General features: G+C 36.9%; 2 protein-coding genes across 5 annotated transcripts in view; one reads left to right on the forward strand and one right to left on the reverse strand.

Moving 5' to 3' along the window:
- Window positions 1-24,204, forward strand: fam102bb (family with sequence similarity 102 member Bb). Its single transcript, XM_008406270.2, has 12 exons — window positions 1-83; window positions 2,335-2,607; window positions 7,418-7,538; window positions 7,726-7,755; window positions 8,896-9,012; window positions 9,114-9,160; window positions 11,292-11,386; window positions 15,135-15,236; window positions 16,306-16,534; window positions 20,072-20,208; window positions 20,551-20,620; window positions 22,078-24,204. The coding sequence occupies exons 2-12, from the start codon at window positions 2,462-2,464 to the stop codon at window positions 22,118-22,120; spliced, it is 1,137 nt and encodes a 378-aa protein (XP_008404492.1). The 5' UTR covers window positions 1-83; window positions 2,335-2,461; the 3' UTR covers window positions 22,121-24,204.
- henmt1 (HEN methyltransferase 1) overlaps window positions 11,577-27,639 on the reverse strand; it is a 19,402-nt gene continuing 3,339 nt past the window's right edge. Inside the window, exons 5-10 of one of the 4 annotated variants that reach the window (XM_008406267.2) lie at window positions 27,256-27,424; window positions 26,498-26,669; window positions 26,333-26,426; window positions 25,970-26,159; window positions 24,749-24,915; window positions 11,577-11,948 (exon numbers count right to left, since the gene is read on the reverse strand). In XM_008406267.2, coding sequence (XP_008404489.1) covers window positions 24,760-24,915; window positions 25,970-26,159; window positions 26,333-26,426; window positions 26,498-26,669; window positions 27,256-27,424 — 781 coding nt within the window. In that variant the 3' untranslated portion in view covers window positions 11,577-11,948; window positions 24,749-24,759. Of the gene's footprint in view, window positions 11,949-22,809; window positions 24,916-25,969; window positions 26,160-26,332; window positions 26,427-26,497; window positions 26,670-27,255; window positions 27,425-27,639 lie in introns of those variants that run through there. The other 3 variants (XR_533456.2, XM_008406269.2, XM_008406268.2) reach the window with 3 other exon arrangements.

Here is a 27,639-nt window from a genome sequence, read left to right on the forward strand (position 1 = left end):
CAGAAGGATTGCTCCGGCTGATTCCCACAAGATTATCCGCGTTGCAACCTGGAGAGGAAGCTCCTACTGGGACGCTGGAGTGGGTAAGAAAATAGATTAAAATGTTTGGATAAAAAAAGTTTGGAGCGGATGAGGTAGGCTGGCAGAAGGGTGGGGAAAGGACTCGGCTCAGTTGGCCTGGAAAGACCTCCTTCTTTTACTGCGCAAACACGTTACAGACACACCCATCTAACGACCAGAAAATACCGCTGTTACACGCTTCCTACTTTACAGGTGAGCGTAAAACTGTTCCCAAAACTCCTCCCAGTCATGCGCTGATGTTAAACTATATGGTTGCTTTTACAAAACCCGCAGAACCTGCAAATATTGCCATAGACTGTGTATAATATCACCGAAACAGATCAGCATGCTATACCCAAAAGAATCCGGCAGGTGTCGCCAAAGCTCACTCGGCAGCTTATTTAGAAAAATAAAACTTTTGACTCGCTTTGACTAAAATCTCCGCATCCATGTTTTCTGTATTTGAGAAGAAAAATATTTCAAAGCGCTGCAGTGTTTAGTTTTAACCACAAGGTGGCGACAACGTACCAGACGACAGCAGCCGGTTTCGCTTTGTTTTAATCTGTACAATCGGTGCTGCTGTTCTCCGACTGACCGACAGGGGGAGATCGAGAAAAGAGGCGGGTTTTATTTTGAAGCTCCATGGGATTAAAGTTGTCACCGCTGCTTTTCCCTTTAAGATAGAGGTATTTCAAAGTAAAAGAGGCATTTTTTAAATATTAAGAAAACATTAAAATGCTGACAAGTAGAAATAAAAACGTAACTGAAACTTTTTAAAATTAATTTCTCAAGCAGAATTTAAAGGCGTTGCAAATGAAAAGATTGTACGCATATTGATGCAGACTTTTTAAAATATGCTTATGGTTTTGTACTACAGTAATGATAAAGATTGACTACTAAAAAACCCTTTATTATTCAAAAATTGAGAAAAAGATTATTAAAACTTGCAGACAGAATATCCTGTTGAAATTGTACTTCAGTTTTCATTACAATCAATGGTTAGATTAAGAAAATAACTTAATGTGTGGGTAAAAACACATGGAACAAGTTGTGCCAAATTTCATGTTCAGTTTATAAATAGTTTTAAGCAAGTTTTACCAAATACTATTTGTACTGTGGAGAAAAACTCATGTGCCATCATCAAACTTGAAAATGGTCTGAAAACAACATTATTATTTATTGGAATAATTACTGGGACAATATATCATTCAGCAAAATTTGTTACATGACAGGCTTGGTGTAAACTCATGCAACAAGGTTACAGTAGCTGTTTTGAGTTTTATTTATTTGGCTTTTCTAGTTGGGTTGTACCCCTTAAGTTGTAAAATTTAAATATGTTAAACCAAATCATAAGTAAGTAACTGCGGTAATTGGTACAAGAAAATCATAGAATGCATTGTAATGTATTTTAGATGCAAAAATTAAAGATATGATTACATAATTGCAGTATAGAGCAGCAAAAATGCATTCGACATGTTCGATGATCAACTGAAAATTTGATTTTGAACTTTAAGATTGAGTGACAAGGTAAAATGCGACACTATTTTATATAGTTTTATATCTGCAGTATTTTATAATTTTATATCTGCAGTATAAAATACTGCAGATATAAAATACGATCACATTTTTGCCAAAAAGCTCAGAAAATTTTGAGAGAAAAAGCATGGAAATTGTTGAGTTTGAAAAGTTGAAAATATGCTAGAAAACACTCAAATTTTGAGACTCAAATTTTGAGACTAAACTCAGAAAACCCAGAAGATAAAACAGGAAATTTCTGAAATTCACAAGTTGGATATTTTCGACTTTTGGAAATTTTCTAAGTTTCAAAAGTCTAAAATTTTTAACTTCTGAAGTTTTTTCTAGAAAATTTCTGAGTTTTTCTAGCAAATTTTGCAATTTTTGAAACTCAGAAATTTCCTGTTTTTCTGACATTTTTTTAGATTAATCTAAAAATTTCAGATTTTTTTTCCAACAAATTTTTGACTTCTCTCTGTCAGAAATTAAATTGTTTTTTCTAGAAAATTTCTGACACCTTGGTAGAAATGTATTTCTTTTGATCCATATATAATGACCCCAATACGCCGTTGTAAGTCAAATTAAATATATGACTTTTTACAAAGCATAATTCAAGATAAAAAAAAAAAATCCAAACTAACATTTTTGTATCGATAAAGTGGAACGTCCACCACATGCTTTTATTTTGAAAGCCCAAACAGGAAGCACATCCATTTAGCGCTAGCGTTCGCAGCATTGACGGTCTGTTGTCATCCGTAGCTTCACCACCACCGTCCTCCCACAACAACACTCCGGTGAACCAGAAGAAGAGCACACAATGGGGCTGTAATGTCAGCGACGCGACGCCTGGGACCGGAGCATCTCCTCGCAACCGCCGAGACTGTGTATGGATTTAATGATGATGAAGAAGAAGAAATTCAAGTTCAGGGTGGATTTTGAGCTGGACGAGCTGTCGTCGGTCCCCATCGTAAACGGTGTCCTCTTCTGTAAAGTCCGGCTGCTGGATGGCGGCTTCTCCGAGGAATCTTCACGGTAAAACGGAAAATACTTGAATTGGAACCAGTGTTCCGTCTCCGGTTAGCATTTAACTCCGTGGTTTTAACCCGTTCAGAAACGTTAACAGATGGTTAGCTAAGTGCTACATGACTAACGTTAAACATGTCAAATGAAATGTTTGCTTTAGTAGTAAAGCTGATGTAAAATTAACCATCTTTCAGGATGTTAAGTATAACTAAATGTTTCGCTAAGACAAACTCAGGAGCTGTCATTTCATAATAAATGTGTACTTACTTTTTCAAATTGTACCTCAAAAACATAATTTAGCTTCAAGTCATGAAGGTAAAACCTGCACAATGTTAAAGTAATTCACGGCATCATAATTGTGTTTAATTGAATATCTTATTTGCAGTTTAGTTGGAAGAGAAATACTGTTGTACCATAAGAGAAAAAGTGTTTTATGGCTTATAAAGTGTACATAATACACCTGAACCCTATTTGTTTGTTACGTTATAGGAGTTGTTTATTAAAACAGCCAATTTAGTCTCACAGAAATGGAAAAATCTCTAAAAAAAAAAAAATGGATCTATTTTGTAAATAATAACAAAAATGTTCTTTAAGACGCTTCTCATCCAAAGGTCTTCTTTATTTGTGTTAAAAAGAACAGAGAACAGTTAGACAGCCCAGGATCGCATATATACACTACTTAATTACCTTTTTTGCACTGAATTTTATGTTTCCAAAACATACTGCAGTAACAAACAATGAGTGACGATTTGAAAGTCAGTTTGTGTCAATTTAGACACAAATGTTCATTTGTTTAGTATCAATTAGAGCGAATTATCTCGATACATACAGGCCTGTCAGAATAGCAGATCTTGCTGGACGATAAATTGTCCCAGAAGTTAAAGCTTTAAATGATAATATTGTTGTTTTGAAATACAAAGAACATATATATGATCAAAGATCAAGAAACTTTAAATTGTAACGGGAATTTAACACTGGAACTGGAAGACATTTTAAATATCCCAAATAAACGAAACAACAAATAAAATGAATCATGAAGTCTCTATAAAAAACTTGTACTTCAAAAAAAGGGATAATTAAGATCAGACTGAAGACTTTTACCATCCAGCTTTTGGTAGAAAGAGAGAAAAGAGACAAATGACAAGTCAAATGATTTAGTGTGATTTATTGGTCATTGGCTTCCCAACCAAACTCTGGACTCCAGTGATGCGAGATGGTAACCGCTTGGCATCAATACATACAAACGTGTCGCAGCTGCTGTAAGGTTTCAAGTGTTTTGGTTTGGAAGAAGGTATTTTAAAAATGATGGCCTCCAGTCTGCCTGGATGAAAGAAACTTGTGTGTGTGGGGAACCAAAACCAAAGCTGTGATTTTGGAGCTCACATCCCCAACAAGCTTTCAGAGTGAAGCAGCGTCTGCAGGTCAGATCAAGGGAAAACTGGAAATTGGTATTTTCTGAAAAAACTTGGATCAATTCATTTTATTGGTTTAATTTTATTCCTTTTTTTTTTGCACTAAGAAATTTAAAGTTTGCATTTGCGGGATCAAAAAAATTGACATTCTTTAGTTGATTCCAAGCAATGGAAACATAGATACACGGAGATGAGTGCAGTTATGTTAAAAAGAAAGTACACCCCTACGTCAGTTCTAGGGTGATTTTTAAATCTTAACTCAAGTTTATAAAGTTAATCCCAACAAATGTGATTGCTTTTATAAAATAACACTGGATAAATCTAATATGGATGGATTTGTTTAGAGCAAACATGTCAAAAACACATTTTAAAAGATGTTTTATGACTGAACATGTCGACTTCCATCCTCCTGTTTGATCAGCTCAGCCAAGCGATAATATCAGTTTCCTATCAGGAAGATGAAACTGTACTTTTTTTTTTAATCAAAAATTGTCCAGGTGGATTTCCACACGATTTAAGTAAAATTGAGTTCAAATTTGAATTTAAAAATTCAAATTTAAGTAGTTTGTTTAGCTTACAATCTGAAGTCCTACGAGAGAAATGTGTGCAAAGGCTGCTGATGGTAATTTAAAACCTTTTCATATACAGATAAGTCAAATAATCAGTCATTTTCTTATCCCAAGTAGTTTGTTTTTGCAGTTACATTACTTGTGTATATAGATTTATATCAATCACATGCTGTAAATATGTGTGTAATGTTGGTAATAAACCATGAAATAATGTATTTTTTTCTATTAAAATACTCAAATTATGAACAGATGGAGGGAAAAACCCATTAAAAGCCGAGCAGTTGACCCTGTTCATGTGACTCTGTTAGCTGTAAAACCATTTAAAAGCAGTGGTTGGAAATGTCACCAAACTGTAAAGCCGTAGAGAAAGACGACGTCCCAGCGGTGACAGGAAATGACCCGCGTCCTTTATTCACCGTATCCCTGAGTAACTGATTCATGTTTATGCTGTTATTGCCGACAGTTTGACGCAGGAAAAGTCCAGCGGCTGACGCTGCCTCGTAAATCAGATCGGCACAAAACATTTGCACAAAAAAACGGGATAATTTGATTCGTTTTTAGGGTTGTGGCAACAACAGATGTTTAAAGGTTGTGCTTATTTTTAGATGTTTGCTTTGTTCCCATGTATTTTCTCTGGTGCATCTGTTGGTTTTTTACATTTAATTAGACGAACTGATCACATGTTTCCCAATCAGGTCATTTTAAGACGGTATTGGCCAAAGTCTGAGTCGGCAGGTCCGGCTGAAAACTGCAATCCGTGCACCCCGACTAATTTCTGAATTTATTTGATATATTTTATAACCGAAATGCTCACTTTAAAAAAAAGTCTGATTCCAATCTGACCATTTATTGTTTCATGGCTCATAATCAAGGTCTAGATTGGAAAACTGCTGCTCAGAAACGTTACAAAACCACGAAGGAACTATTAGGGCAAAAATAAACAGAATAAAGTCCTAAAATTATGAGAATAAACTTGTAAAATGAGAAGGAAGTTTTAATATTATGAGAATAAAGTTGTAATAATACTCGAATAAAGACAATACATGGCTAAAGTTGTAGTATGCGAAAGTCATAATAATACACAAATAAAGTCATAATAACACATAAAAAAGCTGTAATAATATTTGAATAAAGTCATAATAATACAGTAAAAAGGTTATAAGAGAAACCAAGACGCAATAATTCACAAATAAAGCCGTAATAATATCGTACTATTACGACTTTATTCATGAATTATTACGACTTTATTCTCACGAGACCATTTTCAAGTCATAAGTTGTAATAAGACAAGAATACATGTAATAATAAAAGAACAAAGTTGTAATAATTCGAGACCAAAGAAGTAATAATACAAGAAAGTCGTAATTATACGCAAATTAAGTTGCAAAATACAAGAAGTTGTAATAATAAGTAATAGGACAAGAATAAAGTCATAATAATACGAGAATAAAGTCTTAATGATTTTTCTCTTCATCCTGACTTTATTCCTGTTTTTTGTCCGTATTCTTTATAATTTTATTCTCCTAATATTTTCCCTTTACTCCCTTAATTCTCCATTGTAACCGATTGTAGTTCAGCTGCTGCTTCTCTTTAAGTGAATCTCTTGTCTGTAAACGGAGAGAAAGGAGAGGCGGGAGACCCGGAGCGTCTCACGCCGGCTAATCGGATTTATCTGCACAGAGAAACGCTTCGAGCCGCAGAGCGTGAACCATGAAGAAGATCCAGAACTCCCGACGCTGGGAGTTCCCTCCCAAGATTATTCACCTCGGGACGAAGTCAGCATTTGTACAGCATTAGTCACACATCTGCTGGTTTTTATTTATAGTGAGGCGGTGCAGAATACACATTTCACCACACACTGCTAATGTTTAACCCCTTTTTCTTCTGCATTTAACAACATGTTGTGTTTCTCTAAAAACGCGCAAACACTAAATGCAAAAACCTCCAGAACTGGGAGAAAGTGAGGTGACGTTGTGCTGCACAGACGGATTGGAGATGTGAGTGGGAGAGCAGAGGACGCCAGCGAAAGTGAAGCCATCTGTGGGATCGTAATTCTGCCCACGCACACACTCCTTTCTCTTTCACTTCATCCCATCCGTTCTGCTGGGAACTCACGTGCAGGACGGACTGGGAAGCCATTTATCTGCCATCGCAACGCATGGATTCATGTTACATGAAGCAAAAACGGCGATTAATCAGCTCAATTATCAACAAAATGAGAGGATAATTAATACCAGTTTGTTTTGACTGGAACCAGAAGATCTTAATCTGGTATTAATCTGGTGTTAGTGGGTTTATTTTGTACCATGCAGCATTAGGGATGTATAAGAAAAATAAAACATAAAATGATAATGAACTTAGAAAATAGTCGTAATAAATATTCCGAAAATAAAGTCAAACAAGAATAAAATTGAACGAGAATAAAGACGCATTCAGTTATGTTTTCATAATAGTCTGGGAATAGATATAATATTACAAGAATAAAATCTGTCGTCATCATTTATTTATTCATGAAGTGCTGCACAGATGCACCAAAACTAAAAGGAAAAAATCATTTAAATAATAATAATATTGTCCAAAATGAGCCCAATCGGTCGGCGCATCTCAACTTTCCCAAATCTATTTTATTACATTACACCAGGAGTTACTTTAGCAACAAAAAGATCAAAAACCTTTATTTATCCATGTTTTGTGCTAAAATAATTTTCCTACTTGAACAGAAACGTCTTAATAAATGTTGCTGCCACAATCATCCTGGACATTCGGTTGAAATTTGGCCGTGTGCAGCCTGGACACGGGGTTAAAGGTCATCTAATCCTCTGTGACTTCCTGTTCCAGGGAGCCGGTGCAGGCCAACTGCGTCCGATGGAGGAAGCGCTTCTCTTTTCCGTGCAAGATGAGCGCCAGCGCAGGAACCGGTGTGCTGGACCCCTGCATGTGTCGCGTCTCGGTCAGAAAGGTTCGTAAAGTGGAAGAGCCTCCAACCTGAACTGAAACCTGAAAGTTTGATGTGAAACCTGAAGTTACATTTACCAAAAGGAGAACTTTAGTGATTTATCTTTGTGACCCTGTTACTTTTAATAATCGTAATCTGACATGTCGGGGATTAAAAACTGACAGATTATCATCCTGCTTCTCTTTTTCAGGAGCTCAAGGGTGGAAAAGCTTACGCAAAGGTAATTTGTATGTACTTAAAGGGTGAAATACAAATATTGGAAATGCAAATATTGACCTACAGTCAACTTAAAATGTTTAACTTTCTGTAAAATCCTCACAGTGTGAGTCTTGGCTCCTGGTCCAGCTTTGTTTTTTTTTTTTTTTGGACTATTTTATTATCGCTACATTAGAAAGTTTAGCTGTTTTCTTGTGTCCATCAACAGGCTTGTGAAGAGCAGAGCTGAAACGATTAATCACAATTAATTTACCAATCGATTAATCGTTAGCTGGAGTCGGACATTTACTGAGAAAAACATATTCAGCCAAAACTGTTCATAAATAATTTGCATTTTGCATTTAGGATAAAAACATGTTTGTCTGTAAATCTGTTTTAGCCAAAACTCGTCAAGTTTTTAACTTCACCTGTTTCAGACTGATCAAAGGAATGATTAGCTTTATGTACGTTTTTCTACTTAAAAAAAGAATTACTTATTTTAATTACTTTATGTATTTCTAATATTGTATAAAAAGCTCATGTGGTTAAATGAAGAATCTGTAGAATTTAAAAAATCTGATGAATCAATAAATAAAATAATGGTTAGTTACTCCAGTGTAATGCATCCTTGTCTTTCCCATTTTGAAGAACAGCCAGTAGATCTGCTTCCAACATATTTTCTCTCCAGGATAACAGGAAGTGTTTTCTATTTATAGGTTCTTATGACAATCTTATCACCTTGGGGAAAAAAGTAAAGTATAAATTACAATAATTACATGTTTACGTAGATTATCCTTTTGGCTTTTGTAATTTAAAAATACATAAATAAAGAAGTGAGATTTTTCCTCATTTGATAAATATCGTCAGGCCGCAGCTCCGGTTCCTTAAAGGGAATATCAGTGATGGTCTGCAGCAAACAGATGCCTCATTATGCTCAGCAGTTTTGCTTCCAGCCACTGAAACTGAGCAGCGTGATAATATTCTAATCACTTTTAGATAGCAACCGGCCTGTCGCCAAGGAAAACTGAGCCGTAAAAGATATTTTATTCCTTTGTTCTCATGTTCCTGCATGTCCCATCTTTGTATCTAAAGGTCACATTACTGATTCTCTGCAGACAGGAAGTGAAAAAAAAGGTTCACCTTGTTTTGTTTTTGTCTCCTTCAGCTCGGTTTTGCAGATCTGAATTTAGCAGAGTTTGCCGGCTCAGGAAACACAACTCGGAGGTGTCTGCTGGAAGGCTATGATACCAAAAACACCCGGCAGGATAACTCCATTCTCAAGGTAGCATCTGTGTGCCCACAGCAGACGGCCTGGTTTATTTCTGGATGAGAGGAATAACGATTTACTCAAGTAAAACCCATTTACCGTTTTATTCTCCGTAGGTTATCATCGGTACGCAGCTCATGTCAGGGGATCCCTGTTTCAAAACGTAAGTTTGAACAACATGTTTCTGCCTGTGGACTTTAATAAAGGCAGCAGCTGTTTCTGTGTTCACACTAGGGCTGAAACGATTCCTCGAGTGATTCGAGTACCTCGATTATTAAAATTCCTCGAGGAAAATTGACCTGCCTCGAAGCTTCGTTAATTTATGTTTTTATCATTTAGCGCACCGTGTTTCAGCCGGAACATTATTTGCGTTGCGCGGAGCTCTGACTTCCGCCTCTGAGTTGTTGACGGAAGCTACGTGTTAGCGGCATAACGTCCAATCTTCAAGTTCGGCCCGCGGGGATTTTACTGATTGGTGATAATTCCGGGTTTTCATCGTTTTTGTGGGACCAATAAACATCCTTAAAATGACCGGCGCGATGCCGGGAGTCCGGCAGCCTTTCTGCTCCGGAGCTGCTGGTTGAATGGCGGGAAGAAGCTGAGGAGGATTTCTACAGGTGAGCGGAGAGACTGAACACGGCGGGCGGCTGAGGGTTGATGCTTACAGGGTAAGAGCAGCTTTACGGACGAACCGCACAATAAACTTATATCATCCCGGTCTGAACAAACGGGAGGCGGAACATGGCTGGTAGATGAGTTTCTGAACGGAGGAGCCGTAAATATCCCGTATTGCTCCCCCGGTCTACAAAACAGTAACTGGTAGGGAAGATCAAATGTGGAAAAAATAGACTGATGTTCATATCCGATAGTAACACTGGTGTTATGGAATATTTACCAATATTTTATTTCATAATTGTTTTTATCCGATTACTCGATTAATCATAAAAAAAATCTATAGATTACTCGATTACTAAAATAATCGTTTACAACAGCCCTAGTTCACACTGAAGGCAAATGCAACCAAAATCCAAATATTTAAGGCCAAATTCCAAATTTCTCACCCAAAAAAAGTGATTTGTTTTCCCTCCTGACATGTTGCTAATTCTGCACCAGAAGACGTCAAGACGCTGTAAATCTGGATGTAAACGACTGAAAATAATAATTATGACGGAAGTGAGGTTCCGACCTTTCTACAGAGGTGATAATCGATGCTCCACTAGAGCCATTTCTACTGGTTGTGCTCTCGTTTTGTCTCATGATCCGATTTTAAAGAATTGAGATGGAAGTTGAGTCTGGATTCAACCAAACTCACGTTGGCCGCAGGTCTGTTGTCATGATTATTGGGGATAATTTCTTACATTCTTCTGCTTCATGGTGACACAGTATCTGAACCCAACAGAAATGTCTCACTGATTCCTTTATTTATGTTCTAAATCACTCCAGGGTCACTTGATGATCCTCACATTCAGCCTGATCTCCTCTGGACATGTTCAGAAAAATAACAATGTGTATTAAATTTTAATACATTTTTAATGATTGAGGCTTATAACATAATAGTGACTCAGAAAATGAACAGAGCCAAACGATAAATGATTAATGAAAATAATTTGTTATATTTATAACTTCTAAAGGCCAATTTTTAAATAAAAAAATCAAGATGTTTGCACATCCTTAAAAAGCCTTAAATTGGTGCAGCTAAATTTAAGTCCTTAAAATCTCTTTCTTTTTTTAAAACGTAAATTGGTCTTATTAATCGCAGATCGTAGATTTTGCAGTGGCTGGACTATTCAGTCTTGTATGTATTTTATTTTTCCTTCCTTGTTGGACTAAGTTTGAGGAAGAAGCAGACATCTTCAGTGCGGTTGCTAACTAGAAGCTAATATGTCCTTGCTAGCTCGCTAGCTTTTTTGCAACTATCATGGTTTTTTGCGAATGTATCACCAAAGTTTGGTTTTTCCACTGGTTCACTTTAATAATCCCCTAAATTTATTATTTTTTTTGGTCTTAAATTTAAATCAAGCGGGCATTAAAAAGTCTTAAATTGAAATCTGTAAAAACTCTGTTTATTTAATTTAACATTTTTATACTAAAAACTGAAGCTGGCATTCAGAAAGAAAAGTTTCTTTACCTATAGGTAGGAAACATTTTTTCCCCAATTTGAGTTTTTAATATTAATCCATATTCTTGAGTTTAAATCAGCAACGCCTTGTCCTTACTGTGGTTTCTTTCCTTGTAATAAAGGCCTCTTTGAAATACTGAGGAGGAAATAAAGCCACATTGTTTCTGCTGTCCAGGCCTCCATCCACAGCCACGGTGATTGGGATCCAGAGTGATGGAGAGAGCCTGCTGGAGGAAAGGAGGGGCGGAGACTCACAGAAAGGCTTTTCTGGTGAGGCGAATCGCGCCATCGCACTCTTCACTTTCTCTTTTTTCTGTTTGCTGAGACGTCGGCAGGCATCTTTTAAAGTCCGCTGCAAACAACCGTGAACTTTAACTAACTTCACTGACACCTCTCTCAATAACCAGACACAGCCTGTGTGTAATTTTTAAATAATAAATGAATATCTGAAAACGGAACGGGCACAACTGAACCTACCGAGACATCACATCTTAAAGACAGTTGGAGGAGCAGCCTGGACGCTTCTTAGAAACTCTATGGCTTTTTTTCTATTACAAATTTGTGAAAGATTTTGTAGATATTCCTCTAATGTAAAAAAATAAAATAAAATATGCGATTGTGGTTTGTCCATAAAATAGAAAGTACAATTAAAATCACATTAGATAAGAAACATAACTAAAGTTAATACGTTTGTTCACGCAAACGTGCAGCGCCATCCTCCTCCTTCCACTTCCTGTCGTCTTCTTCGTCGTTTCCGTCAGTAGTTACATCCGGTTGTTGGTGACATGACTCGTGTGACGTGAAAAAAAGTTTCCCCTTCGCAGTTTTGATGCTGCCGAAAAACACAAAAATTGATCATGTGGACAGAAACATAAACTTACTTTCCATTTTGTGTATTTGTTTAAAAAAACGTCTAAAACTGCATCTTTTTTTTTTTTTAGCTTTGTATTGTTCTATCCCATAAAATCCTAGTAAAAGACTAAAGTCTGTGAGAAAATGTATCATTTGAATTATGGCTAAACGATTAATCTGATTAATCATGATTAAACGGTTATTGAAATAATCATCAACTAGTTTAGTAATTGATTATTTGGAGTATACAGACACATAAAAGTCAATTTGCTGAAAAAACAACATATACAGATACTAATCAAGTCAGAATCATACAAAATATATATACTTTTGGCGTTTAAGACACAAAAAAACCTGCTTGAAAATATGTTCTACCCACATATTTATGCTAAGCTTCAGCATTTAAAGCAGGAACATTTTTAAATGTTTTTGTAATACTGAGTAAAAAGGTTTAAGTGGTTAAATGTTTAAGTGGTTTTTCCGATTAATCGTCGCAATAATCGATTACTAAAATAATTGTGAGTTGATTACCTGATATGAATAGTGTTAAGAGTTTTACTGTGTCACCTCATGCAACACACACATTCGGTCTGATGCAAATGAGTCTCATTGAGTCATTCAGACTCGGGTCACTTCCTAATTCTGCACACGATCTGCTTTTCAGCGTAGCCTTCAAAACTGATCCAGTAAATAAGTAAATAACGGAGCCGTCTGATCTGATAATCCGTGGATTTCCCTGCAGTCATTAGCTGCAGCGCCGAAGCGTTTTATCACAGCAGCTGAGCCAAATGGCTCCGAGTTGCAAACCATCTGGTGAGTTAACTCAGCTTCCTGTAGATCACATCTTCCTAAAGATGTGACGATGATGATCTCGCTGTTTTCGGGTAAACTAAACATTTCGAGTTGCTTCATCTTCAGTTTTCTTCAGCAAATGCTTTTAAGCAAATTTTAAAGCAAGAGAAACCCAACTTTGTTCACTCTTGCAGATATAATCCCCACTTTCTCCCACTATAAAATGTTAAAGCTTAATAAACATTCATAAGGCGTAAAAATGGTGTTTCTGCAGCTTTACTCCCCTTACATCAGAATGTCTTCCCCTTCTGCGTGTCTTCATGGGTGAACACATTGCAGTGTTGAATAGAAGAGCGCTTTCATGTATAATTCAGCCAACCTCTTTTAGATCAACTGCAGTCTGTTCTGACCTGTGGGCTTTCACATGTTTAAAAATAGGACGGTGTTCATGTCTGTTCGGGGGGGAAACTGCATCGGCTTGTGTGCAAAACGTGTTGGTTTAATGTCTCAGTAAAGTAAATATTGTTTCATTATTACACCCATCTGACCAAAACATGGGGTTCCAGTTGAATCCCAGTATCATTTAGAAAACTCTACATGTTACCATGGAAACTTGGTGAGCCCAAGATGCTACTGTAAGACTGTAAAATGTCCGTTTTTGTTACAAACTGTCATATTATGTAGTTTTATTTTTATCTAGGTGGAACCAACATCCCATTAGGGTTGATCAGCAGCACATTCTGATTTAATTTCAGTCTTTTCTGGTATTATTCTTAGATTTCACAGTAGCATTTTTCTTGGACGATAAATTGTCCCAGAAATGATTGTGATAAACGATATTGTCATAATATCCCACAGATCAATAAACTTTAACTTCCCAGAGAACATTTAACACTGCAACAGGAAGACGTTTTAATTATCCAAAATAAACAATAAATAAAATGGGTTCTGAAGTCACAGCAAAACAGAACTGCACTTCAAATCATAAATAATAATGTTTTGCCAGCAAGTAAATCAGTTTGACAGTTTTGCTTAAGACTTGTGTAACAAAAAAGTGCAAACTAATCATTTTATGCTGTGTCCAACGTTTCCAGGATCCTTCAAAATGGAAACTTTTCAGAAATATTAAAGGGAAGCATCACTTTATTATTATGCAAATTACAAACATGCAAATGGAGTTTGTTGCGCTTCATTTGATTTAATGCAATTAATTGACTCATTGCTTATTGTAACATGCTTAATTAGTCTAATTCCAGTTGATTAAATCTTGTAAAATGTTATTTTTGTTTGCTAAAATATTAAATTACAAAGGAATTCATTTTTCTTTAATCAGTAAAAAATGAATCATGAACAGAAAAAACTTAATTTTGTGTTTCAAAGTAACTTCAGGTTTTTTTGCAGCTCCTCTCTCCTTTGCAATTATTTTTATTTTCTGTCAAACTTGTAGATGAGATTTTATTTAGATTTTGTCTGGAAATAAAAGAAAAACTGAAATTATTTTTATTATCCCAAAGGACAGATTTTTATCTTTACTTACATTCTCAGGGATTTTATCTGGTGCTTCTCGTATTTTATAACACAAACACTAAGATGACATTATGACAATAACATTTATTCTCTCTGTTTACTCCTGACAAACATGCTCACTGAAGCTGCATTTCCATAAATTGTATTTACGAAAATAAATTAGCTTAATGGAAACATGGCAATTATAAAAAAAGTAAAAAGTTTTGGATGAGGTGGTTTTTACGGCTGCATCAAATTAGTTTATTTCGCAAAACTGATGTGGAAATAGTTTTTTTCGCGTCACACAAGTCATGTGACCGACAACCGGATGTTACTACTGCTGGAAACGACAAAGACGGCAACAGGAAGTAGTGGGAAGAAGATGGTGCAGCATGATTTTTAATCACATGGCGAGAACAAACATTCATTTTAATCACGTTTCTTATTTAATGGAAACATCGCAACTGAAAAATTTTATTCTTTACGACATTTAGTGGAATATCGACAAAGTTTTGCAGACATTTCCTAATGGAAATGCTGCTAATGATGGCAATATAAACATGGCTCTTCCTGCAGCCGAGAGGCCAATAACTAAAAAAATGGGCTTCTGTGTCACATCATATTAATATTTCAGGGTAAAAGGAGTTTTAGGTAACTAAGGCAAATACATTTTATAAGAATATTTATGCTGGTTGTTATAACAGTGTTGCAGATTTGCTGTTTCTGTCCAATATGTCTCCACCATTTTGTGGCTCAGAAGTGATTTTTATATCTTCTAAACTCCTGTTATTCTTCGTCATTCACACATTTGCAGCAAACACTCAGAGGGGTTGAAATGAAATGATCCACTTTGTCCTTCCTCATCCAGGTGAAAGCCGAGAAGGAAAGTGTCCCGTCATGTCAGACGATCTGGGAGGCTGCGGCCACTCCCGGACCTCCAGCTACGCCAGCCAGCAGTCCAAACTCTCAGGTAGATAATCACACACTCTAAAAACCATTAAATCAGGTTTTTTAGCTCCTCTTGTCCAGTGACTCAGGTAAAACTAAAAGTAACCTTTGGTTCGACGAGGATAGACGCAGTGAAATCAATTTCCGGGGATGAGCCGCCGTTCAAAGCTGGAGGCTCCGGTTTCCAGCGCCGGCAGATCAAATGACAGTAATAAACGATTAGAGGAAGTGGATAAGCGCAGACATCGACTGCAGTGCCTCGCTCATGAAGGGTGGAAACGTGGTTTTTTTTCTTTTCCTGCCTCATGCAACGCGTTATAAGATTTATTCAAACCTCAGATTAGTTTGCAGGAAGTCGTCTGTCTCATGCCTGATGCCCTCAGATGTTTTTTGCTTCCTGCAGACATGAAGCTTTGGTTGCAAAAGTGCAAAATTAACTGATCATTGATGGGAGGAGAATTTGCTACTTTTATGCCACCTCACACTTTGAGCCAAGTCAGAAATTTAGAATTGGAAAAAGTTTAAATAAAACCAATAACAATAAAACTTGGTCTACTAAAATGCATCTCAGCTTATTTATACAGCACCAGTTTTCAACAAATATCTCAAGGCAAACAGTTTAGAAATAGTTCATTTTGACCAGATGTGCTGGAACTCAGCAGGGGTTGCTAGGTAACCAGCTGGGCTTCGCTGGGGTTGCTAGGTAACGGGTTGTGCGTGCTGATGTGTGACAAAGGTTTCTGCAATCGTTCTTTTTCCAGACACCAATGAACATTCAAATTCATGAATACTATATTTATCCCAAAGGGAAATGAAATGCAGCTCATTAATTCAGATTCTAGATGTTTTCATTTATTGCCAAAATAAATGTTTTGGCAATGTAATGCATGTTTTGTTTTTAGTTTTTGCTTTGGCTATTTTTAGAAGCAGTAGAGACCCGAATGGAAGTATAAAAACATGCATAACAGTTTTAACAGTGGCCTCTGGTTGTTGTTATTTTTGTTTCATGAATTTGCTTAGTATTTATAAACAAAGGGATGAAAATCCCAACGTTTCCACGGTAACCCTTTAGGCTGTGCGTTCGCCCTCAGGCTACAGCACAGGTCACTCACGCTCGTCCAGCATGTCCGACTTCGGCCACCGGAGAAACCACTCCGTGGGAAGCGCGTCAACGGGAATCGGAAGCATCCCGGAGCCGAGCGAAGAGCGAGAGTCCAAACCCTGCCCGGCTCTGCCGGAGCACCCGGTTCCCACGGCAACCACGGGAAACCCACCGGGCACACCGGTGCGCAGTTCCTCGTCCTGCGAGCGACTGAACAGGTCAGTTTATCACAGGCTCTCCACGCGGAGCAGCAAACCGATGGTGAGAATTTATACAGGTGCTTTAAATCCTTGAAAATACGAGAATTTCAGTCAGATGTTTCCAAAGCTCAGAAAGTTTTTGGTACTCAAACTGCACAGTTTTGTAATGAGGTCCAATCTAACATTTAACTAAAAGCCTAAATTTTGAAAGCATCAACAGTTGAAACCATATATTTTCATACAAATAATAAAATATGTTTTCTGAAGTTACAGACCAAACTTTTCTTGCTTTAGGTTAACTAGAATTACCAAAATTATTTATATTTGCTAAATTCAAGAAAACAATGAGAATTTTTTGGTGTATATTTTGTTCCATATATTTTGTTATTTTGTTCAAGGATTTAATTTAATAATAGGAAGGTAATTTACTGTAACTTTTTGTTACAATGTAACGAATATTTATTATTCCTAATAGCTTAATGACATATTGATCTGCGTAATTTAAATAAAGTTTAGCTTGTATTTTATATCTTGTCCCTGCAGCAGAACGCTGCGTCAAAGCATTTTTACAAATAAATTATATCATTATAGTAATTTTTTTAGCTCATTTTTATTATTTGTAACTCCAATATGTGATGCTGGAAAAGTTGGATGAATGTCAGGACCAGCAGAGAGACTTTAGGGGAAAGTTTCCACATTTCTAATAATTATCACACCTGATCGTCTCAGAGCTGCTCCGCGAAGCAACGGAAGTTTATTTGTTTATTTGTGGTTTCGGTTTGACTGGAGGCTTCAGTGCCATGTGGGTAAAAAATGTCCTGCCACAAACGGGTTTAACTGCAACTAACTAATCGATTATTCTGATGATTGATTGATTTGTCGTATAAAAATTGTCACAGTCTACAGATTTTTCAATTAACCACTTAAGAGTTTTTATACAAAATTAAAAATACATCAAAATATGCAAATAGTTACATTTCTTGTTTAAATAATAAATTAAACATTGTATTGCCTAATATCAGTAATATTGCATTCCTGTTAGTAAATGTGAAGCTAAAACCATGAGGCCACTTGACAGGTTTTGGCTAAAACACATTTACAGAAAAGGTGTTTTTATCTTAAATGTAAATATATTTTTGTACAGTTTTGAAATAATTACTGTTTTTTTCTTCAAAAAATTACTTTAGTTAATTGATTACTAAATTGGTTGATTTCCATTATCGATTAATCACGATTAATTGTTTCAGCCCTAGTTCAACTACAACCTGCACTTTAAGTGCCAGACTTTTACCACAACCACTCACTTTTATTTATCTGTTGTTTTGTAATTTGCCTTAAACAGCAACATTGATTACACTCTTAATTCATAAATATATATCTTATAAATATACACACAGCTTGAACCACTGGTTGCTGTGAAACCTCAGTGACAACAATACAACATGAAACTGTGACAGGAAGTGCTGCGTCAAACAAGTCAGTCTGGTTTCAGTCGGCTTGTAAAGCCACGTGTCACTTCAGACTTTGGTTCCAGGCGAAAACCTAAGAAATGTAACCTGTTAAACAGCGTGAAGTGATCTGATCTCAGTGTGTTCTTTTGTTTTTATACTTCAAATTCATTTTAAAACCACCTTGCAGAAATATGACCAAAGACGCTGGTTTGTTTGTGCCATCTTCCTCAAAAGTTTGTTTCACGTCGGCCTGACTTCTGTTTGTTGCGAGGCGGTTAACACCACAGCCTGCTGTCAGCACTGCATGTCCCAGTTCGTCAGCTGGAAACCAGTTACTGCACATTGTAGTGCTTGTAGGGTAAGGTTTCACCAGTTGACTCGACTTTTATTTCAGCATTCACAGCCTGGGGAGGTAAAATTACATTTTAAATTTGTTTTACAGTGCGTTTTCAGCCCATTGCAACAACTGAGCGCTCTGCTGTTGGTGCATTCAGGCGTTTCAGGAATGCTTAAATACAGGCTGCAGACACCTGAAGCATGGAGATTCATTTCAGGTTCAAAATGAGGGCTGAAAAATATTCATATTTATAAAGTTTTATTATTTATGTTTATCTAACAAAGCTGTCTAAATAAACCAGAGTAGATACATTTTTACTTTTAATAAAATACAATATTCTAACAAAGTATAATGAAGTATTCATTCAGTAGTGTCATAAATATGTATAATTTTGTTTAAACACATTGTCTGTTGGTGTTTAAACATCCATTTATATGGATTATTAATCAGCTACTTATGGTGCAGCAAACTGAATTTTGAGAGAAGAGAAACAGTTTTTCTTACAAATACTCCTTTTCATTCAAATCTTATGTCAAATCTAATCTTTTTAGGTAACATTTTTAAAGCCTGAGTTTAATTATTGATCAATTAGTTAATATAAAGTTGACTGATCTGATCGACTCATGATTAACTGATAAGCAAACATTTTCTCTTGTGTCGAGGGCATAATATATAAGAACTTTTAACATTATTTTATGTCAGCTGCGTTAAATAGCCACTGAATAAAAAGAAAATGGTGGTTATCACATTATTCATCCATCCATTTTCTTGCACCCTTGTCCCTCAGTGGGGTCAGGGGGGTTGCTGGTTCCCATCTCCAGCTAATGTTCCGGGCGAGAGGCGGGGTCACCCTGGACAGGTCGCCAGTCTGTCACAGGGCAACACAGAGACACACAGGACACACAACCACACCTAGGGGCAATTTGGACCGAACAGTCATGTTTTTGGACTGTGGGAGGAAACCGGAGTACCCGGAGAAAGCCCACCATGCACAGGGAGAACATGCAAACTCCATGCAGAAAGACCGGGGCCGGGAATCGAACCCAGAGCCTTCTTGCTGCAAGGCAACAGCTCTACCTACTGCGCCACTGTGCCACTGTGCAGCCCTCACATTATTCAGTTTAGACAAAATAGAGGGTTGCCGAGTAGAAAAATTAAAGATGAAAGAAACAATTCCCAACTTCATACAGAAATATCTGTAGTTGCTCCCGGAGAAATGTTAAAACTTCGCTCCATAAAGTGAATTATGCCTTAAAAATAAACTGTGGCGTCATGTTTTTTCCACCAGGTTAAATTTTTTCTGCGTTTCGCCCTCCGATTTTCTGCCGCGTCATCTTCACTCACAGCCGATCGGTAATTTCCTGAATGAGACGTTTTTCACGTCGCCATTAAGGTGAAACTTCCGGAGTTGGTGGAGTGTTTATATTTCAAAGCAGAACCGCATAAAGTTCATTTATCATCCCACGCCGGATTCTGTTTGGACCGTTTCTCTTTACCGTTCAGATCGGCTCCGCCGCCATCTTTAATTCTAAATCAATGGCTACGCTTAAGGATGACCCGCGGCGCCCTCTGCTGGACGGCGGCTCAACTGCAACACTAAAAGAAGCTCTATGGACGCTTTTAGCTAATCGATTGGAACTCATTAGAATCTAATAAGCTATTATTAATAGTAAATCGTTGCTCGTTTTTATCATTACTTGATAGAATGAAATAATGGCCAGTTTGTGTCAAAGGAAACATATTTACTTCTGTCCTCTTTCCGTTTAGACATCCAATAAAACAGGACTCCATGGAGTCTCAGCTGAAGAGAATGGATGACACTCGGGTGGACGCTGATGATGTTGTGGAAAAGATTTTACAAAGTCAAGATTTCACACCTAGCTTACTGGACTCCAGTGCTGAAGGTGAGAAAACTGGCCTAATCTAATCATCAACACAAATCCTCAGCCACATGTTGCTATAAGGATGAATAACGATAATTTCAAGACATGCACGGCTAGTTTGCATAACAATGAATTAGCCGGTAGTCTTCTGTTACGCTGTGAGTCAGTTTGTGTGAGCTTTTAGGACAGCATTGTGTTTCTTTCCAAGGTCTCATTCAGCTCAAAGCTAAGAAAAGAGAGCTGCTGTCAATACATGATTATTTTTAGATTGCCTAGCAACTGGCTGCTCCTCATGACTAGAATTGTACAGGAGGCAGTGGGCGCCTCCTGCAATGACTGTTACCACAACTGTGTCTGCTTCAGAGGAAGGCTTGCGTCTGTTTGTTGGGCCGGGAGGAAGCACAGCCCTGGGAAGCCATCATCTGCCCACCAGGTGAGCTCTGGAGTCTCAGATTTGCATTATATGAATTGGTGATTATCTAAAGTAGAGTTGTGTCCTTGGGCGGGTAGTTATAATTTGGTAAACCTCGTGTTAGTACCATTGACACAAAACATAATAACTCAGGTTTCATTCACAGTTTAGTCTGCTTTAATTGAACTCTAGTTCGTTTGCTTTGAAAATCCGGTTCGTTTGGGGAATGCATAAATGAACCAAGAAAAGCGATCTCTGGTTCTGGTTCTGGTCTCGATTTGGTTTAAGAGAACTCTGGTGCCGTTCGAAGTCCAATGTGAGGATGTTTTCACACCTGTAGACTCAGTTTGATTTGGGACCAAAATTGTAACATTTGTTGCATTTTCAATTGCACTGAGTCAAAGCAACCAAATTAATTGAAAAACCTGTTCCCCTTCTCACCTGTGGGGGCGCTGCACCAAGAACTACTGAAGGAGACAACATGAGGACCTTTGAAGAAGACACTGAGCGCAACTTCCTTCTTCATGAAACGTGAACAAAACTAAAGTAGTGTCAGAAGGGTTTTTATTTGTCGTTGGTAAAAGACTACAAGCCACTTCTTGCTAGCTACAGACTATCATGTTTGCTTTGGTTGTATTTACCCAGAATGCCCGGCTCTGTAGTCCGCTTCTTGGTTTTGGGGCGTTCTCTGGTCTGCTTGGTGTTCACATATGCATTCAAACTGCACGAGAGTTCACTTTATCTGAACTGAATCCAAGCATTTTAGACGGGCCAGAGTTCGCTTTTTTGGTTTGTTTACACATTCACACCTCCCAAACAAACTGGACTTAATGGACAAACAAACCAGAGTTTGATTAAACCGGATTAAATAGGGCTGGTATGAATGAACACTGCATGCTAAGCAGACCGGAGACCGGTCCAAAAGGAGGAAGTAGACTATTATGCTAGGCATTATGGGTAAATCCAACAAACAAAATCACTCAAGTCCATCACTAGTGGGAAGAATGACTCGTAGTCTTTTACAAACGACAGAAGAGAAATCCTATAACTGCTAAAATCTGACGCCGCTCCATTTTTGTTTACATTTCATGAAGAACGAAGTTGCGCTCAGTGTCCCCTTGAGAGGTTTTGTGTTGTTTCCTTCAGTGGATCTTGGTACAGCGCCCCCACAGGCCAGGAGGGGAACAGGTTCTTCAATTAGTTTGGTTGGTTTGACACACCAGCTGAAAATGAAACAAATGTTGCAATTTTGATCCCAAATCGAACCAAATCTACCGGCGGTGTATAAACATCCTTAGATGTAATATTGTTTAACGTTTTGATGCCTCTGAAGAGTTTTAAATACATTTTATTAGTCTGTTTTCTAATATTTTTTGGTCACGCAATATATTCTAAACCTAACAAGGCTACTTTTAGACATTGCTAGCAAAAAATAAATAAATTGTGATGGTTTAATTTAATCTTTCTTCCGTCTTCAGGGTTGGCGCCGGAGCGTACGAACAGGTGGTGATCAAGCGTTAGCGCTGCGAAGACGGGATGACCCTGATCACACTTTAAACAAATGGTTTGGGTTTGTTTCTCAGTTCCCACAGCAAACACAACACCCCTTGCTATCAGCACTGTGTCAAGCCTGATCACTGATTTTTGTCATAACCATAGCGCCCCCTTGTGTTCATTTAAGCCACTGTAATTCCCCAGATACATTCAGGAGAGAAAGAAGTGGCAAGATATCATCTAAGATAAACACGCAGAGCTGTAGATTAAATAATTTAAATGGTTGCTTATCAAATCACTCCAGGAAACTGTTATATTTCAGTTGAATGTTGGCAGATCTACATGTTTATGCATTTTTTTATTATGTCAATGAGAGGAGATTAATTTCTCTTTGAGCACCTTTAAAGTGAAACGTGTTTTCGATACATTCCTTTAGTCTGCTTGTTTTGGACGTACTTAAGATGGGACTTTATCTGGAAGATTTGCCTGCAAGCAGCTGAAGCGCTGCACTGATAACTGTGTTTTCAAGGCGAGAATATTTTACTACAGAAACATAAGATGTAAGCTATTTTACGTGTGAATGCCGACAATGAGTGGGTGACGATGTGTGAGACTCCTGTGTTGAATGAATGAAGGGATTTTATGTAATTCTGTGTTGACTGTCAAAGACAAAAGAGCAAAACTTGATTTGTTTACCAAAACTGCATATTTTTTTAACTATATTTTTAGCCATTATTTTTTGCTCCTAATCCATCCAGAAATTGAACCAAATTTATTTTACATTTAGCAACTTATTAATAAAAATGTTCCCACTTTGCATCATTAAATGAAACTGTAGGTAAAAATGTGAGGATTAATAGCTTGAATTAATGTGCATTTTTGCTTAAAAGCTGTGCTTCATCGATCCACAGTGACCTGCAGGTCAGGGAAATTACAAAAAAAGAAAAATCAAATCAAAGTTCACGTTTGACTGTTTGGCTTTTGTGAATCTGATTCATATGTTGCAGTTTGTTTGTAAACAAACCGAACGGCAAAAAATCTAGTGAAGTGACCCACTGCCAAGCAGAAAGCGCTCAACGCTCAGATGCATTTATGAGCAAACGGCAACAATTTACATTTATCTCATTTAAGATTCACTAATATGGAAGAGAATTAAGGCCAGTGAAAAAAATACAAATAAAATTCTGACTTTAAACTCAGAATTTTGACTTTTTAGAGAAAAAGTCAAAATTCTGAGATTCAAATCCAAATTCTGAGAAAAATGTCAGAATTCCTACTGGGAAAAAATCATTTCTGAGGAAAATAAATCTGAATTCTGAGATCCAAGTCAGAATTCTTAGAAAAAGAGTCAAAATTCCTGAAAAGAAAGTCAATTCTGAAATTGAAGTCTGAATTCTGAGATTAAATTCAGAACTTTGAGGGGGAAAAAGTCTAAATTTTGGGGGGGAAAAGTCTAATTTGGTTTGTTTTTTCTAGTGGCCCTATTTGTCTTCCGTACATCTCACACATGTTGATATTTAAATAAATCGTTCTCACAATCATTGTGAAAAAAGCCGACGTGATCGTTTCCCAGCAGCCAGGAACTGCAAGCAGGGTTAGCCATAAAAATGTAATTATTAAATTAACCTGGCTGAATCAAAGAATACGCAGGGAAAGTTGAGTGGAAGGAAAACCTATGGTAGAAAACTGCACTATTGAATGAATTTGTATTGCATGAAGACTGTTCATATCCTGTTAGGGTTCAAAGTTCATGGCGGGAGTATCAACAGGTCAACCGTCTAGAAAACAGGCTCTGCAGAATCTTTGTTTTTCATCAGAAGTGACTGCAAACCGTAGAATAAATGTTAAACTCATTACAGTCATATCTGCACAAGCCTTTGGTGTTTTAACTAGGCCATTTTGTGACATGCATGGTTATAATCTTCTCCGCTTTGTGGAAGTTTCCGTCAAAGCCAGGCGCATTTTATTCTCATTTCTTGTTGTGCCATCCATTTTCACATTGAAGGAATAATTGTTCACTTGTTCATCATCCAAAATGTAATTTTGTTCTCATAAAATGTTGTATGAAGAAATTCATCATTTTTAGTTGTTTTTTATTTGAAGATTTCTGGGGGAAAAAAAAAGATATGACCGTTTTTGTTTTCTAATCTTTGTTGCCAATGTGACATTTTTAATAAATGTTGTCTGAAAATAAAGTGTCTTTTTAATGAGCAATTTAGTACTAAATGTTTGAACTCTGGCTGCCAGATGTCTTATTGTCTGAAGGTGATTTTCTTTGTTCGGAACAAAACGCGTTTACCTGTGTGACGCAGGTGTTCATCTCGGTACCTGACATGTTCCAAACATGGTGCTTTTCTCTTCTGTGAAGCTGTTGTCTAATTAAAACTGTAAACTAATCTATTGTACGGTGACGTTCTGGCGCGTTGAGTGTTCTCTGTTACGGATTTGTTCTTTTGGTTTTTGACAAACTGCTTCCCTAATGAAATGTCTCCCCAGCACTGTTGAATAAAACGGTTCAAAACGCCTCCATGCTGCCTCGGTTTTTCCATGAATAATTACGATTCGTTGTTCGGGTTTATTTTCACTTTACGAGGCTTCAGACAAAAAAAACAAAAAAAAACTGAAAAGCTTTTCTTTTTTCTTTCAAACATTCACCTGAGGGTTGATTAATTTTCATTCCCAGCTTTTCCTGACAGCAAAACTGATTTCTCCAAGTCAAATATTTGCTTCCCAGTCTTCCTCCGGTTCAGTTTGATGGGAACACTGGATGGCCGACGCGTCTTCCTCATCCTCCTCTTCATCGCCGTCGGTCTGTTCTGGTTCTGAAAAACAACAAAATCCAATCAGGATCCCAGGATCCGAGTTCAAGCAGGAGGAACGTCGAAACTTTAGGCAGTTCTGACATCTGCTGGACAAACTGCAGATTACAAACATTTTTATAAATTCAAAGCAAAAAAGAAATGAAATGTCAGAAACAAAAAGTTAAACTTTAAAGGTTTAACATTCATTCATTTTAATTATTATATATTTTAAGGTGTAAAAAAAACAAAACAATTGCGTTCCTCTTAAATCATTTGGAAGTAAAATACAATACTGGAACGATTAATCGTGATTAATCGATTATTGGAATAATCACCAGCTAATTCAGTAATCAATTAGTCATTAACTGCATTATACACTCAAAAATATCACAGAATGACGTAGCAATAATTCAAAGTAATAATTAAGCCAAAACTGTACAAAAAACACAAAATGTGAATTTAAAATAAATTTTAAAAATCACATTTCTTTGTAAATATGTTAATTCAAAACTCCTCAAGTGGCAGTTTTAGCGTCACCTGATTCAAATTTTGTAATAATAATAAAAAAAAGAAGCTCCAGTCTTAACTGGAGCTTGGATATCAATTAATAATTTGATATCCAATTATTAATTGGTTAATGCAGAAATTAATCAATCTACAAACGATTAATCGTACACAAAAGGAATACCATGTTATTGCATTTTAGGCAATAAAATGTCTTGTTTTCTTACTCTTACTTTGAAAGGAACTGAATTATTTGTGTCTTCCATCATTTTGAATATTGTTTAAACAAAGGCTTAAGTGGGTGAATGAGAAATCTGCAGAATGTGCCATTTTTATATACGATTAATCGATTGTCTCAATAATCAATTATTAACAATTGTTAGCTGCATCCCTACTAAAATGTTTTTAAAGTAAACATGACAGAAACTACAAAGGGTCTTAAAATAAGAAGTGATTTTAAAAAACAACAACCTCAGAAGCAAACATGCCATGAATGTGGTTTATATCAATAATAGTATTGATTAAAGTTAACTGAAAGCATTTGGACCAAAGATGTCTCAGTACGAATTACCCAGTTGAGATTCTGTCGTAACGAGGCGGTACCTTGTTCTTCACATCTTAAGAGCAGAGCGGATCCATCCTGGGACAGTTTAACTTGAGGCTGATCCATCAGGAGTCGTCTCAGGTTTGAAAGATTCCCACTCAGTTCAGAGATTTTCGGACAGAAGGACCAGAGCGCCGCCAGAGGAACAACGACAAACCTGAAACAAACACAATACTGGGTACATGCATTCACACATCTTTATGCATCTACTTGTTATTTTACATCTACTTATTCATATGCCTTGTTCTTGATTTCAGAGAAATCCAGCCAACTTTTTGTTCCCAAACTGAACAGAACTGTCAGAATTTAAACATTTCTTCTCAAACAAACCTGCTTAATGTCCCAGACTCTTCTAGGTCTTTAGTCCAAAGCGACTCGGTACTCTCCTCCCCTTCACCTGGACAATCCAACCTTTCTGTACAGGCTGAACGTAAAAAGATGTTTTGTACAAGTTAAAGCAGAGAAATGCAGCTTTAATTCAACGTCTTCGTCGACCTGATTGTTCCTGTTGTTCAGTCTGACTGTGAGGTAAAACACCATTCGTCCCTCCAGTCGTTTCCTCCATCCACCTGTTCTTCATTTGTTCTGCCCAGTACAGAACCTCGCTCACCAGGACTCTGAGCAAAGTGTTGTTGTCACGCAAAGTGGGGTAATTTACAGAGTACACCTAAAACAGAAAACTGGGTTAAAATATCAAAGCCGAGAAGCACAAACATAAACTTTGTATCGCCCTAGTATTTGCCTTTTTAGGGCAATTAATTAAATTTTTGGTCTCTGAAGACTTAATTTTTTGAAAATCTGGATGTTCTTGGGTTTCTGTATTTTAGAGTATGGCTGCAATGATTAATTGGATTAATTGTGATTAATCAATTAATGAAACAATTGTCAACTAATTTAATTGTTAACTGACATTTACAGGCTCAACAAAAGACAATTTGTTGAGAAAAAAACAACGTATTTAGACCAGTAATTAAGCCAAAACTGTACAAAAAAATTAATAAATGTAATGTTTAGCATAAAGAAAACCTTTTTCTATGAATATATTTTAACCAAAACTCCTCAAGAGGCAGCTTCAGTTCACCCGGTTCAAATAGACTAAAGGACAGCTGTACCACTGCATGTTGCTCCAGTTAATGATTAATCGATTACTACATTAGTTGACGATTATTTCAATAATCGATTAATCACGATTAATCGTTTCAGCCCTAAGTGATGCATCTGAGAACCAGTTGTTTATGGAGGAATAGACTCACCAAAGTGTAGGAAAACACCTCCTCCTCATCTCTGTTGGGTAAAACGTTCAAACGTTGAAACACACCAATCTGGGAGCAGAAGCCGACACTTTCCTGCTGCTCCTGAGTCGCTTCTCCAACTCCGGTGAATTCAGCCTCGTAGCCATAATCCAAACACACCTTAAAAGCCCTGCAGGACGCAAAATGCACATTGGAAGAGAGGATCCCAGAGACAAAATGGTTGTTTGAAAGTCTGAACTTTTTGACCAGAACGTTGTTGTCTTTATTTGTCATTTTAAAATGCACATCACAGTAAATTATTTTAATTCGTATTCACAATACAAACAGTTCCTTTACTTAAATTTACAAAAGTTACTCCTATTTTTGTTAAATTACTTTCTTTTG

This window comes from Poecilia reticulata, linkage group LG4 (assembly GCF_000633615.1).
Source record: "Poecilia reticulata strain Guanapo linkage group LG4, Guppy_female_1.0+MT, whole genome shotgun sequence".
NCBI lineage: Eukaryota > Metazoa > Chordata > Actinopteri > Cyprinodontiformes > Poeciliidae > Poecilia > Poecilia reticulata.

Excerpts from the sequence above, each read along its gene's own strand:
- fam102bb (XM_008406270.2), top strand. The coding sequence starts at position 2,462 with ATGGATTTAATGATGATGAAGAAGAAGAAATTCAAGTTCAGGGTGGAT. Across the intron at positions 9,161-11,291 it reads GGGGATCCCTGTTTCAAAAC|GCCTCCATCCACAGCCACGG; the intron begins GTAAGTTTGAAC and ends TCTGCTGTCCAG. Across the intron at positions 11,387-15,134 it reads CTCACAGAAAGGCTTTTCTG|GTGAAAGCCGAGAAGGAAAG; the intron begins GTGAGGCGAATC and ends TTCCTCATCCAG.